Raw genomic sequence first — 13,413 nt, forward strand, 5'->3', positions numbered from 1 at the left:
AATTAGCATTTTGAATAAGTCCAGCACACATTGGGCGAGATAATCAAAATATGGCAGGCAAGTCGTTTGTCAAACTAGTATGAGTTTTGGATGTGTCATTTTGTGTAGCAGCTTCAAAGTTTGTACACTGCATTAAGTGAGTGAGGAAAATGCCTGTGTTTGGCCTACTCAACTTTAGGCAGTCACTTCTACTGGCCTCTTCTTTGTAACTTTGTCTCTAGGGAATCTACAAACATGCTATTTCTGGTAGTCATGTTAAAGTCGATGGCAGGTTTTACTTCTGACTGAAATAGGAGCTAGGTTTGCCCTTTAATTTTTTGCTCCTCACATGGAACTTTCTATCTCTCTGTGTTTTGCAAGGTCTTTATTTGACACTGTATTGATTAGCCCAGGCATAACTAAAATACTTAGTATGTTAAATAACAATATGTGAAACAAGAAGCATTTATTCGTAGTAGAAACCACTGATATTTTAAAACTTATATTTTTAACTTATCTGTCTCAATACTGCTAAAAGATAGTAGCCAGGCCCATATTAATACACTGGGCATAATGTAGTTTACTATGGATGTTTGATAACAGTAATGTTAACTTTACTCCCACTACATGACATTTGAAATCACATTTTCATTTCATTCCCAAGAAGCCAAATGACCAAAGTCATTGTGAGGCGGAACTAGTTACCTACAAGGGTTTTATTTCTTAGTGCCTACAATGTGCAGATTAGAATTTTATATGAAATATATATTCAGGGCTCACTATGGCGGCCATATATCAAAGACAAAGCTGATAACTGTTTCTCCTGGGATCAGAATCTAACCATTTTTTTGGTGATCAGGATGACAATATTTTGAAGTGGTTTTAAATATTTTGGTAAAATGTGGTTTCTCTGAGCTTTACCCCTGAAATCTTTTCACTGAGATCCCAAATGATCTGTTGTTTGCCTAATGAGCTAAATTTGTAATTCTGCACAGATAGCTAGATGTGGACAAACTAATGTATTCCTGTTGGTCAGCTTGTTCCAATACAGTTTTCTCAAATCAGCTTTCTTTAGGACTCCCCTTTGCTAAATTACCCACAAAAGTCATTTTATTAGCAAATAATATGGCTGCACTGTTGTTTCACTAGTTTTAGATCAACCTAATATTGACCTAAACATTATTCATCTCAAGCTATCTGACCAGAATAACCCTTGTGCACACAAAATTTTCAACACTTTGAGTTGCATACCTAATTACTTTTCCTCAGTACTTTTTAACAGGACTAATCTTACCCTGGATATTTTCATTTGATCCCCTTTGACTCTAAGATACACTCTTAAAAGCTTTGATTGTTGCCTGAAAATCAACTTGCATGCATTAGTGTAGGTTTTTAGCTGCATGACAGACATACAACACTTAGACTATCTCAACCATTGAGTCCAAATCAATACCCAGGAATTTTAATGTGGATACAAAGCTCTGTTGTCCACCTTATGCCAATATCAACACTGACCTTTCTTTCTCACTTGTCTGAACATGAAACAGAAAATTCTATTTTTCACAGCTCCATTAATGTTCTCACAGAATCTATTACTGAGTGAAAAATATAAAATGAGGGTAGGAAGACAACAATAAATTGTATACAATGAGCTACAGATTCAAAGCTTCCTCCCTCCCCCTTTTCATGGACACACAAATAGGCATTTGTTTAGAAATCAGGTTCTTGATGGTTAAGTAATCTGTTTTGTGAAAGCAAAACAGCCTCCTTACAAATTCCCATCTGAATTTGTCTAGCTTCAACTTCCAGACATTGGATCATGTTATACCTTTGTCTGCTAGATTGAACAGTCGATTAAAAATATTTGTTACCCAGGTAGATAATTATAGACCGTAATCAAGTCACCTCTTAATCTTCTATTTGTTGAATTAAATAAATTGAGCTCCATTGAGTCTGTCACTATATGGCATGATTTCTAATCCTTTAATCTTTTTCATGGCTCTTCTCTGAGCTCTCTTCAGTTTATCTACATCCTCCTTGAATTGTGGGCACCAGAACTGGACATGATATTCCAGCAGCGGTCACACCAGTGCCAAATACAGAGGTAAAATAATGTCTCTACTCTACTTGACATTCCCCCGTTTATGCCCCTGAGGATCGCATTAGCCCTTTTGACCACAGCATCACACTGGAACCTCATGTCCAGCTGAATACCCACCACAACCCCCAGATCATTTTCAGAATCACAGCTTCCCAGGATAGAAGTCTGCCTTCCTGTAAGTATGTCCCACATTCTTTGTTCCTACATGTATACATTTACATTTAGTCATATTGAAACACATATTGTTTCTTGTCCCCAGTTTACCAAGCAATCTAGATAACTGTGTACCAGTGACTTCTCCTCTTCATTATTTACCACTCCCCCAGTTTTTCTGTCATCTGCAAACTTTATTAGGGATGATTTTATGTTTTCTTCCAAGTCATTGATAAAAAATATTTAATAGCCTAGGTCCAAAACCAGATTGCACAGGACCCTACGAGAAACACACCTGCTTGATGATGATTCCGAGTTCACAATTACATTTTAAGACCTATCAGTTACCAGCTTTTAATCCATTTAATGTATACCTGGTTAATTTTATAGATCATTCTAGTTTTCTTTAATCAAAATGTCATGTGGTATCAAATCAAACACCTTATAGAAGTCTAAGTATATTACTTTAACACTATTACTTTTATCAGACAGATTTATAATCTCATAAAAAAGATGTCAAGTTATTTTGACAGGATCTATTTTCCATAAACCCATGTTGATTGGCATTAATTATATTATCCTCATTTAATTCTTTATTAATTGAGTCCCAAATCAGCTGCTCCATTGTTTTGTTCAGGATCGATGACAGGCCTTTAATTATCTAGGTCATCTTGTTTACCCTTTTTAAATATTGGCATAACATGAGCTTTCTTCCAGTCTTATAATCTTATCATCTGGCACTTCCAAGACTTATTGAAAATAAACATTAATGCTCCAGCCAGCTCCACAGCTCTTTTAAAACTCTTGGGTGCAAGTTATCTGGACTTGCTGATTTAGTAATGTCTCACTTAAGTAGCTACTGTTTAACATCCTCCAGAGATATTAGTAAAATGGAAAGAGTCTTACCATCATCATATAATGAGACTTTATCTTTTTAACCCAAATACAAAACAGAAACATTTATAGAACACTTCTGCCTTTTTTGCATTATTATTGATAATATATATACATACATACATTGATAATATAATGATAATTCTACGATAATACCATTGTCAGGATTATTTCTATTCCTAACATACAAAACATTTTCCTTCTTATTGTCCTTAACTCTCCTGTCCATAGATTTCTCCTCGTGTCCCTTTGCTTCCCTTAGCAATTTTATACAATTCCTAGCTTCTGATTTATATTCATTACTACCAACTTCCTTTTTCTTCCAGATGTTATATGCCTGTAGCAGACACCACCTAATGTCCAGTCTTGTGTGTGACACTCTGTACCCCATGTGCACCGTTATGGTGTGATTGTGTATCATTCATGTTTACCCCTATTGTGTAACTGTATATTGTTAATGCAAAGTGCGTCATGTAAAATGTTTTTGAATGCTCATGACATACTGAACATTATTGATATGATCATATACTTCTTGCAATGTCACATGCGTGGTTATGGAGCTCTGCTATGTAATATTCCCAAACATGTGTCTTACATTGTTTGGAGCAGATCCAGGCAAACACTGATTGCAGAGTGAGAGTTAACACCTCACTGCAGCATGCATACAGGAACAAAAGACTGGCCTGAGCATCTGATAAGGTGATGCTCGTTTGACTCAAGTGCAGGAAGCCATGCCGGACATTGCCGGTCATCTGACCCTAGGGAGTGGCAGGGGAATCTCTTAAAATGAGAGGCATTTTGGTCTCTGGAGCTCTCCCTTTTAATCCACCTACGAAGCAACATTAAGCAACTGAAAGACTAACCCAGGGAGAGTGGGGGGGGGGGGGGGGTGTTGGAGGGAGAGCCTGGTTGGATGCTGACCAACCAGCCTGTGGTAAGATAACATCAAAGACTGTAAGGCTACTGAAGTGTTAAGTTTAGTTTAGAATGTGATTTACCTTTTTATTTCTTCCTGATCAAATCTGATTTATATTATTCTGGCTTATAATCACTTAAAATCTTTCTGTACTTAGTAAACTTATTTGTTTTTGGTTTTTTTTAATGTAACGCAGTGCATGTAGTTTGAGTGTGTGTAGAGACTTCATTCAGAGTGACAGAGCTGGTTCATATCAATTTCTTTGATAAATTGACTAACCAATGAGCTTGCAGAATGCGGTGGGCAGCATTGAACTCTGTAAGATGGTAGTTCCGAAGGGTGCATCTGGGACTGGGGATATTGGCTGGGGCTCATTCAATTTCAGAATCCCACGAGTGGCTGGTCAAAGGCACTCACTCACTAAGGTAAAAGCAGCTTGTTTGCAGAGACTGTGAGTGAGCTGACTCAGGAGTGGGCAGGCCAAGTGCAAGATGGGCTCCAGGAGTGAGGGATTGGGGTGACACAGCTATACACCAGTCCAGATTGCAGAGGGGAACCGTCCTCTTTTGCTATTAGTTTAATCCCCTCCTGACTACTCCAGCCAGCTTGTCCCCAAGGAGATTGGTCTCCCTTCTGCTGAGGTGGAGGCCATTCAAACTATACAGCCCCACTCTCCCACAAAAGGTGCAACAATGTTCCACAAAACCAAAGCTCTCTGACCTACACCACTTTCCTAGCCAGTGATTCATTCCAGAATCTTCTGCCTTTGTCTTCCTCTGCTTGTGGCACAGGAAGGATCTTGGAGAAGATTGCTTGTGTGTTCTACTTCTTCATCGTGCTTCGGAGGTTCCTGACATCATCTGTTGTCGGTGAGATATCCCGTTATGTATCGTCATTAGTGCCTATCTAGACTTTAAGGCCATAAGGGACCATCATCATCATCTAGTCTGACCATCTGCACATTGCAGTCCACAGAACCTCACCCACCTATTACTGCAGTAGGTCCATAACCTCTGGCTGAGTTAATAAAGTCTTCAAATCTTGATGTAAAGACTTCAAGTTACAGAGAATTCACCATTTACTGTAGTTCAAACCAGCAAGTGATCCATATCCCATGCTTTAGAGGAAGGTGAAAAATCCCCAGAGTCTCTGAAAATCTGACCAGGGGAAAATTCCTTTCTGACCACAAATATGGCATGATCTTGAGCAGGCAGGAAAGACCCACCAGCTAGACAGCTGGGAAATAATTAGCCGTACTAACTCAAAGCTCTCCCCATCTAATGTCCCATTTCCAGCCATTGGAGATATTTGCCAATAGCAGTTGCGAATGGGCCATAGTACATTGTAGGCAATATCATCATACCATCCCCTCCATTAACTTATCAAGCTCAGTTTTAAAACAAATTAGATTTTTTTGCCCCCACTACTTCCCATGGAAGGTTGTTTCAGAACTTTAGTCCTTTGATGGTTACAAGCCTTCATCTAATTTCAAGCCTAAGCTTGTTGGTGGCCAGTTTATATTCATTTGTTCTTGTCCCAAAATTGGCCTTTAACTTAAATAAGTCCTCTCCCTCTCTAGTTATCCCTCTGATGTATTTATAGAAAGCAATCATAGCTTCCTTCATCCTTCATTTTGTTAGGCTAAACAGGCTAAGATCCTTAATCTCCTCTTGTGAGGCAGGATCTCTATTCCTCTGATCATCCTAGTAGCCCTTTTCTGCACCTATTCCAGTTTCAATTAATCTTTTTTAAGCATAAAAGACCAGAATTGCACATTATATTCCAGGTGAGATCTCACCAGCATACCATTGTATAATGGTAATAATAACACTTCCCTGTCTCTGTTGGAAATATATCCTAGGGTTCCAATAACCTTTTTCACAGCTCTATCACATTGGTGGCTCATAGTCATCCTGTGATTAACCAATACAACCAAGTCTTTCTTGTCCTTTATCTCTTCAAACTGATATGTCCCCAACCTATAGCAAAAATTTGCATTGTTAGTTCCTATGTGCATGAACTTGCATTAGTAAATTTCAACCTATTTCTATTATTCCAGTTTTTAAGGTTGTCCAAATCTTGTAGAATATTTCTGTCCTCCTTCATATTGGCAATACCCCCCAACTTTGTGTCATCCGCAAATTTTATTAGCACACTACCTTTTTTTCATGCCAAGATCATTAATGACAGTTCAGCATGATTCGCTGTAGTCTGCCCTTTACCCACATTTTTACTCTTGTATTAATCCTCATTCTTTCCAATTTAACTATAATTCCCATGTGGACCTGAAATCCATGTAGATTAAATGTATTGCATTGTCTTCGTCTAGAAAATCAGTTACCTTCTCAAAGAAAGATATCAGGTGGTCTGGTACAATCTACCTTTTGTAAAACCACATTTGTATCTTATCCCAATAACCATTTACCTCTTTTCCTTAACTACCCTGTCTTTCAAAATTTGTTCCAAGAGCTTGCATACAAGCGAGATTGAATGAATGGGCCTGTAATTTCCAAGATGGTTTTGTTCCTTTCTTAAATATATTTTCTCTTTCCAATTCTCCAGTCATAAGATACAACCCCCAAATTTAGAGATTCATTAAAAATCCTTGCTATTGGGCTTGCAATATCATGTGCTAGTTGCTTTAATATTCTGGGATAGAGATTAGCCAGCTCCCTGATTTGGTCCCATTAAACTGTTTGAGTTTTGCTTCCACCTTGCATGTGGTAATTATTGCTTACTTATTCTTGTTCCCATTAACCATCCTGCCAGTGCCCCAAGCTCCTCATTACCCTTACTAAAACCGAGGTAAAGAATTCATTTAGGTGTTGGGCCATGCCTAGATTATCTTTAATCTGCAACCCAGCCTCAGTGTTTACCAGTCTCACTTCTTCTTTCCTACTGTGACATTCCCCATGGTGCAACCTGGCCTGTGTAACTGCTGTGTCTTCTAACTCTCTAGGGTGGGGTGCCTTTTACACTGCTTTCCTGTCAGAACAGCCACTCCTGGTCTACTCATGCACAGCCACTAGCATGTAAAATCACTTCCAGATGTTTACCTGAATGGTCTCCCAGCCATCCAAGAATAGATCCAGGGCTATATTTTGCATATCCCCCGCCTGCAGCCTTGCACCCCGGAAATGTGTGTCTTGCACTGCCCAGTTAACTACTGAACAGTGCAAGCTCATAGATAGTCCATCATTCCAACATTGGGAATGCTTGTATGTACCAGCCTTGCTGCCTCAAGAAGAGTTCCTCTAGCACTTCAATCGAAATACATACTGGATTAGATAAAGTAATAAAACAGGTTTATTAACTAGAGAAAGATAGATTTTAAGTGATTTACAAGGGATAAGGCATAAAGTCAGAGTTGGTTACAAAAGAAAAAAAAGATAAACACACAAGCTAATTCCTAAATTTACCAAGGTTAATAGGTTTAAAAGCAAAAAAGGTTTCTCTCACCCAAAAGCTTTCAGTAGTCTGTACTGGCTGGAAAACCTCCAGGCTTGGACCACTCCTTCTAGTGCAATGCTCCTTCCTTGAGTCTTTCAAGCAATCTTGCTGCCATGAGTAGAGATGGGGTGCAGAGGTAATTTGTGTGTTGTGAGTTCTCCATTCTTATACCTTTTTCCCCTTTTTGAGGATTACTCCCTTCTCAGGGTGTAGACAAAACAGTTCCTTGTGTATATGAGATTCAGAATGTCTTTCAGGTGAATTGTACATTTCTTTGCTCACGGTCTCCCCTGCTTGCAAATGGTTGCTTCAGCAGATACTAGTTTTCTAAAACCTGTGGTCAGTCCTTTGTTGTCGCTGAGGAGTTAGTCTGTGGGCATTCCCCACATTACATCATATTTCAGTAACAAACATATAGTAAAATCTCGTTGCTCCATATACAATTTTGATACACATATTTTAACAGGACAATGATGTTCAGTAGATTATGAGTTTTCAAATGATACCTCACAAGGCAAACTTTGAACAAAATATATCATAACCATATAAAAGTGGTGAACATGGGGTACAGAGTGTCACATGGGTTACAGGATGTCACATCTACTAATAGATCCTTGCTTTAGAGATCCTTTAGAGACTTTAGCGGCCTAACCAATATTAGAGTAAAATCTTGTGTCCTGGCTTTGGGAAGGCAGCACACCATCCTGTTGTCCACTTATCCCTTGCAGAAAATTATTTTGATTCTTCTGGGTATTGAATCCCCAACAAGGATTGTTTATCTTCCTTGGACTGTTGGAGAGCTCTTTGTGGGCAATCTCGATTTTCATACAGATTGGAGCAAGCTGCCATCCACAACGGTGTCCCATTCATTTATTTGTTTCCTTGGACCTGATGGATTTTTAGAGGTATCTTCCACAGTTTACACGAGTACCTGGTATCTATTGGAAACTTCTAGTGTGGAAAGATACAAACTATACTCTTGCCAAATATAACATCACAAATTCAGCTGCAGTTTGGACTTTCTCATCTGTTTAAGGAGAGATGGAGTATAGTCCAGGATGAAGCAAGCTTTCAAAAAATATTAGATATAATAAGTAAGGCCATGTATTTCTGATTTTTCTTAGTAGTGTTATAATGGATTGTCTGTTTAACCAGAATAATAGACATATTTGTGGATTTATGTTTAATGCTGTGGTCTTCTAACTTATGTCAGTCAATAGGATTGTATAATTTCAAGATAATGAACAAACAAGGGCCCCCTTAGTTATTATCCCAGCTGTCCATTGTCTTCATTGGCGTTTTTATGGTGAATTAATTGCAGCATTTTTCCCACGGTTTCAGTAATTTTTGCAAATCCAGATCTTGCATTTGTAGTAAGTGAAACAATTTTCTGAGTATTTGAAATCCATGAAACTTTGATATTGTCAATTCTTTTGTGAAAGGCCTCCATGTTCTAGGTTCTGGGGACCTTAGTAACCTTACTATTAACTGCTGTGTCTTCTACCTTACTGAAATAGAAAGCTGAAAAGTATTTTGGAACACATGATTTGTGTGATGATATTGCTTATATTCTCTTATTACCAATACCTAGATACAAATATATTAGAATATTCTTCCCAACACTGAATAAAGCACACATAATCAGGGAGAAGCCCCAAATATAGAAGAGAATTTAAAATAACAGGAAGATACTTCACTGGAAGGGAGCTCACAGTAAATGCAAGCGTAGAGCAATTTATCCATACTTTGTACTGATCACCTTTTGTTCCTTTCCTCATACATTGGACCAAATTCATCCAGGAGATAACTCACTGAAATTATTGGAGTCAAAATATATAGAATTGTATAGCAGGGATAAGTTGGCCCCTTTTTTGTTTCATTTTCTTGCATATAGGACATTATTTAAAAAACAAACAAACCTACCCCTCTGTCTTTACAGTGTACTAATAAGAGTAATACATATACAAAGCAATACATTTTTTGAAATTTCTCATTAAAGGATTTAGGATTGTTTCACATATTAAAATAAAAATATGTGCAGTATTTTGAAAAAGCTTTTTCTTTTCTAAATACGTTTGGGACTGAAATAATTTTTTTTAAAAACCAAAAAACACTGTCAAACTTCCAGGATTTGGAGCGCTGTTTAAGGTTTCAAATAATCCTCTGCATGATCAGGAAAAAAAGGGAGGAAATGTATCTGAAACGAGAGTGTCTTTCAACAAAATGCTCAGCTCTCTCTCACTACAGGGTGCGGTTATTAGAGGATTTTAATGTTACCAGATTAACAGCCACAGATGATCTCTTGAGCCTAAGATCCCTGATAAAAATTGGAATGCTGTCTATGTGTGGAGATAAGAGTGTACGTTCTATTCTTTGCTGTTCCAGAAGGGGCTCGGGCACATAATTGAAATTTTTAATAGGGAGCATCTGTTGAGGATTCTCTCTTTCTCTCTTTTTAAATTACGAGACTTAAGGAAAACTTTGTGCTACACTCTATACTGCTAAGAAGATCTAAGACCTCCTATGCAGAACTGGCTGACAATGTACTGTTTTCATTCAAATGCAGATTTCTTTCTGGAGGGGATTCAAGGAAAGTACCCACCCCCTTACAGCTCCACCCCTGCCCTCCTTTTCTTTTGTGCCTTCTAAATAAATAAGAAGCAACTGCCTTTCTCTCTGAAGACACAGCTGCAGGGGGCTCTTAAAAGGAGAGAGAGAGAGAGAGAAGACACAAACACACAGAGGCACTTAGAGAGAGAAGAGAGAGAGAGATGTGGAGCTGGGTTTTCACATGCTAGGAAGGGTGACATTTTTGTTCTGCTTTTTTCATAGCTTCGGTTCCAATTGCAGCATTTCTCTGTACTGGAAAGTAGAACTCCTTTACTACTGCAAGAATCTGATTTATTTATTTATTTATTTATTTCAAATGGCAGAACTCAATCTATCTGGTGGCAGCAGCAGCAGCAAATTCTGAGGAGAGTATTATTCTGGCTAGTCTCCTCTTATAACAAGGATATTAATTGTTTTTCAGTGGAGAAAATTTGTCAATTAAAATTCTTTTTGAACTCCTGTAGTCTTTTTTAGTGAGCTAACATGGGGAGTATAAACAAAATAAAAGTTTGAATTGATGCTGTTTTAAAAAAAATCTTTGGACTAAATGTTTTGGTGGATAAACTGTAAATATGTCATGGTATTTCAGGACAAAAAACTGTTTAATATTAATAATAATAATACAATATTCAACAGTTGTATAAAATAAAATATGCATTAATCCAGATATCAGCTTGAACGGTAGAGGGTACTTTTTTTGGACTTAAATTGTAAAATGTTTTCTCTTAAAGGACAGAAATGTTTTAGCAGATTAGTCAGTTAATCCTAAAGGCATTTGGTTCAAACCTTATTAAGGTCATAAAAGGGTTTGGTTTGGTTTGGTTTCTTTTTGCAGCACTGAATTCTCTATAGCAGAGGGGTTAAATTTTGCAAAGCTGGTTAAAAATATATTCCTTCTTTTCTTTTCTTTTCTTTTCTTTTCTTTTCTTTTCTTTCTCTTTCTGATGGTTCTGTTTTCTTTCCTTATTACAGGGCACAGCTAGTCGAGCAGCCCATTTAGCTGGATCTGAACCTTCTCAATCACATGCTGCCTCTCAGTCAAGAGAGTCCTTTGTGCCAAGCCATGGGAGCGCGTTCCATTTGCCTGATTCCCAGCATTCTTCAACACTTTATTACTCCAGCTCCACTCTGCCAGCCCAGAGAGTGAGCTCCCCGCTGTCCATGCAGCAGGTGGGCTCTCCAACCAAGCTCCAGCGGGTGGGTTCAGCATCGGAGAGCTCTGGATACAGCACCACACAGCGGGTCTCTTCTCCCAAGCAGTCTCCAAGCCGGCTAGCCAAGTCCTACAGCACCAGCTCACCAATCAATATTGTTGTGTCTTCAGCTGGACTTTCTCCTTCCCCAATTCGTGTGACGTCTCCACCCACCATCCAGTCTAATATTTCCTCCTCTCCTATACATCAGCTAAGCTCCACCATTGGCACTTATGCTACTCTGTCTCCTACCAAGCGGCTGGTCCACACATCAGATCCGTATAGCAAGCATTCCCAGGAACTATATGCCACTGCTACCCTGCAGAGACCTGGCACCCTAGCAGGTAAATCAAGCCAATCTCTCATCCTTAACTCTTTAAGTGCTTTGTTAATTGTCTGTATGGGCAGGCTGGTTTAGTGTTAAAATGTTTTATATTTGGGCTATATTAGTACACATGAGTGGGGAGAAAAAAGAGTAATTCATGAGTTCTGATCTCTAAATATATCTTGTTCTAAAAATTGTGTTTTAAGTGTATCTGTTATAAGCAATGTATCCATATAGCAGCTGCCACATAGAAGACAATTAAATTAATGAGTACAAAACATGAAGGGGTTAGGAAGATTACAGAATTTGGAGGGTCTTGTTGAAAACTACCTGATGAATGAGAATTGTGGTTTCAGTTCAGTCACTAGTAAGCTGTAAACTATATAAAAATACCCCTCTTTACTCATATTGATTCATCTGAGCTTTTAAATATTAGGTAAATCTTTTGTTCAGAAGGTTAAGGGACTTGCAGCATTAAATACTGCAATCCTGTTTTTTAACCACAATCAAAGTAATGAATATTCCACCTCTATAAGTTATTTCTCTACTTATTTTTTTAAACAAAATCCTCACTGAAAGGAATGCCTTTTCTTTAACTGATGGGATTAGGTATATTTGACAATTTCTGCACTATTTCTTAGCAGAAATTTCAAATATACTATATTGTACTGAATTATATGTGATGGTTTGTGGTATTTACTATGTATTATGGAACAATCAGGAATCACCAGTTTCTTTTTTGCAAGAAGCACAAACTTTAAGACAGGTCCTGAAATTGAGAGGCTAGTGTTTTGTCTTCTAAATCACCTAACTACTGATCTGAACCTCTTTTAGTGGTGAAATTTTGCTCTCTCTTAAAATCATTTGAGTTTCATTGCTATAGTAACAGCTACTGTGCTCATATGGTCTCTTGTTTGACATAAATAGATAAATCTGAAGATAAACAGGATACATAAAACGATATACTGTATATATCAGGCAGGTTACCCAAATGCCCTTTTGCAGTTAACCCCCTTCCCTACCACCAAAAATGTCAGCATCATAACATGAAACTCTAGTGTTATGCTGTGCAAAAAATAAGGTTAAATTAAGTGACAAGGAAGGAGATGGTCTCAGTGTCTTGTTCTGTTTTCCTAAAAGTTATTTGGAAAATCTGTAAAAGCAATTGAATCAAAAGAGTCCAGCTAGCAGAAGAATCAGAGCAGATAGCATTTGATTTCTAGGTTTATTATGCATAAAAGTTTTCATCAGTTGGGTTAACTGAATGAGGTGCAAATAGAGAACTTTGGACAACTTGACCACTACTGCTGTTGAATACTCTTTATTGCTTTCACAGATGATGTGGTATTATTCTTAGAGAGACAGGGTGTCCCAGGTAATATCTTTTACTGGACCAACTTCTGATGGTGAGAGAAACAAGCTTTCAAGCTTACATAGAACTCTTCTTTAAGTGGTATTATGCTGAGCAGTTATAAGAATTTATACGCATACATACCTTGAGGGTCTCCCTCTCTGCACAGGTCTCAAGAAAACACCTGGTTCTGCCCAAGGTATAAAATATCACATTATAAAATAATGTTATTAATATGTTAAAACTTTTCAATATTTTCTATTTTAATCTGTTTCATTTTTATGGAGTAAGAAAATCGTTCTATAAATTTTAAATAAGCATGGAAGAAACTATCAATGTCAGCAGGTCACTGGATAAATTTTGTTTAAAATTGTTTGTCACTTGTAAGTCTGATCATCAAGATTCTTCTCACTTTCCTACTATTTACAACCCACCTGTAGA

At 37.8% G+C, this 13,413-nt stretch overlaps 1 protein-coding gene across 3 annotated transcripts in view; it reads left to right on the top strand.

The window, feature by feature from the left end:
* The window catches only part of CTNND2 (catenin delta 2), a 1,025,780-nt gene that overhangs the window by 612,072 nt on the left and 400,295 nt on the right, over positions 1-13,413 (top strand). For all 3 annotated transcript variants that reach the window (XM_067570033.1, XM_067570040.1, XM_067570046.1), the window contains one exon: positions 11,076-11,640. In XM_067570033.1, coding sequence (XP_067426134.1) covers positions 11,076-11,640 — 565 coding nt within the window. The remainder of the gene's footprint in view (positions 1-11,075; positions 11,641-13,413) is intronic.

This window comes from Emydura macquarii, unplaced genomic scaffold (genome assembly GCF_026122565.2).
Source record: "Emydura macquarii macquarii isolate MOO-44397 ecotype Brisbane River unplaced genomic scaffold, CSIRO-AGI_Emac_v2 contig_320, whole genome shotgun sequence".
NCBI classification, from domain to species: Eukaryota; Metazoa; Chordata; order Testudines; family Chelidae; genus Emydura; species Emydura macquarii.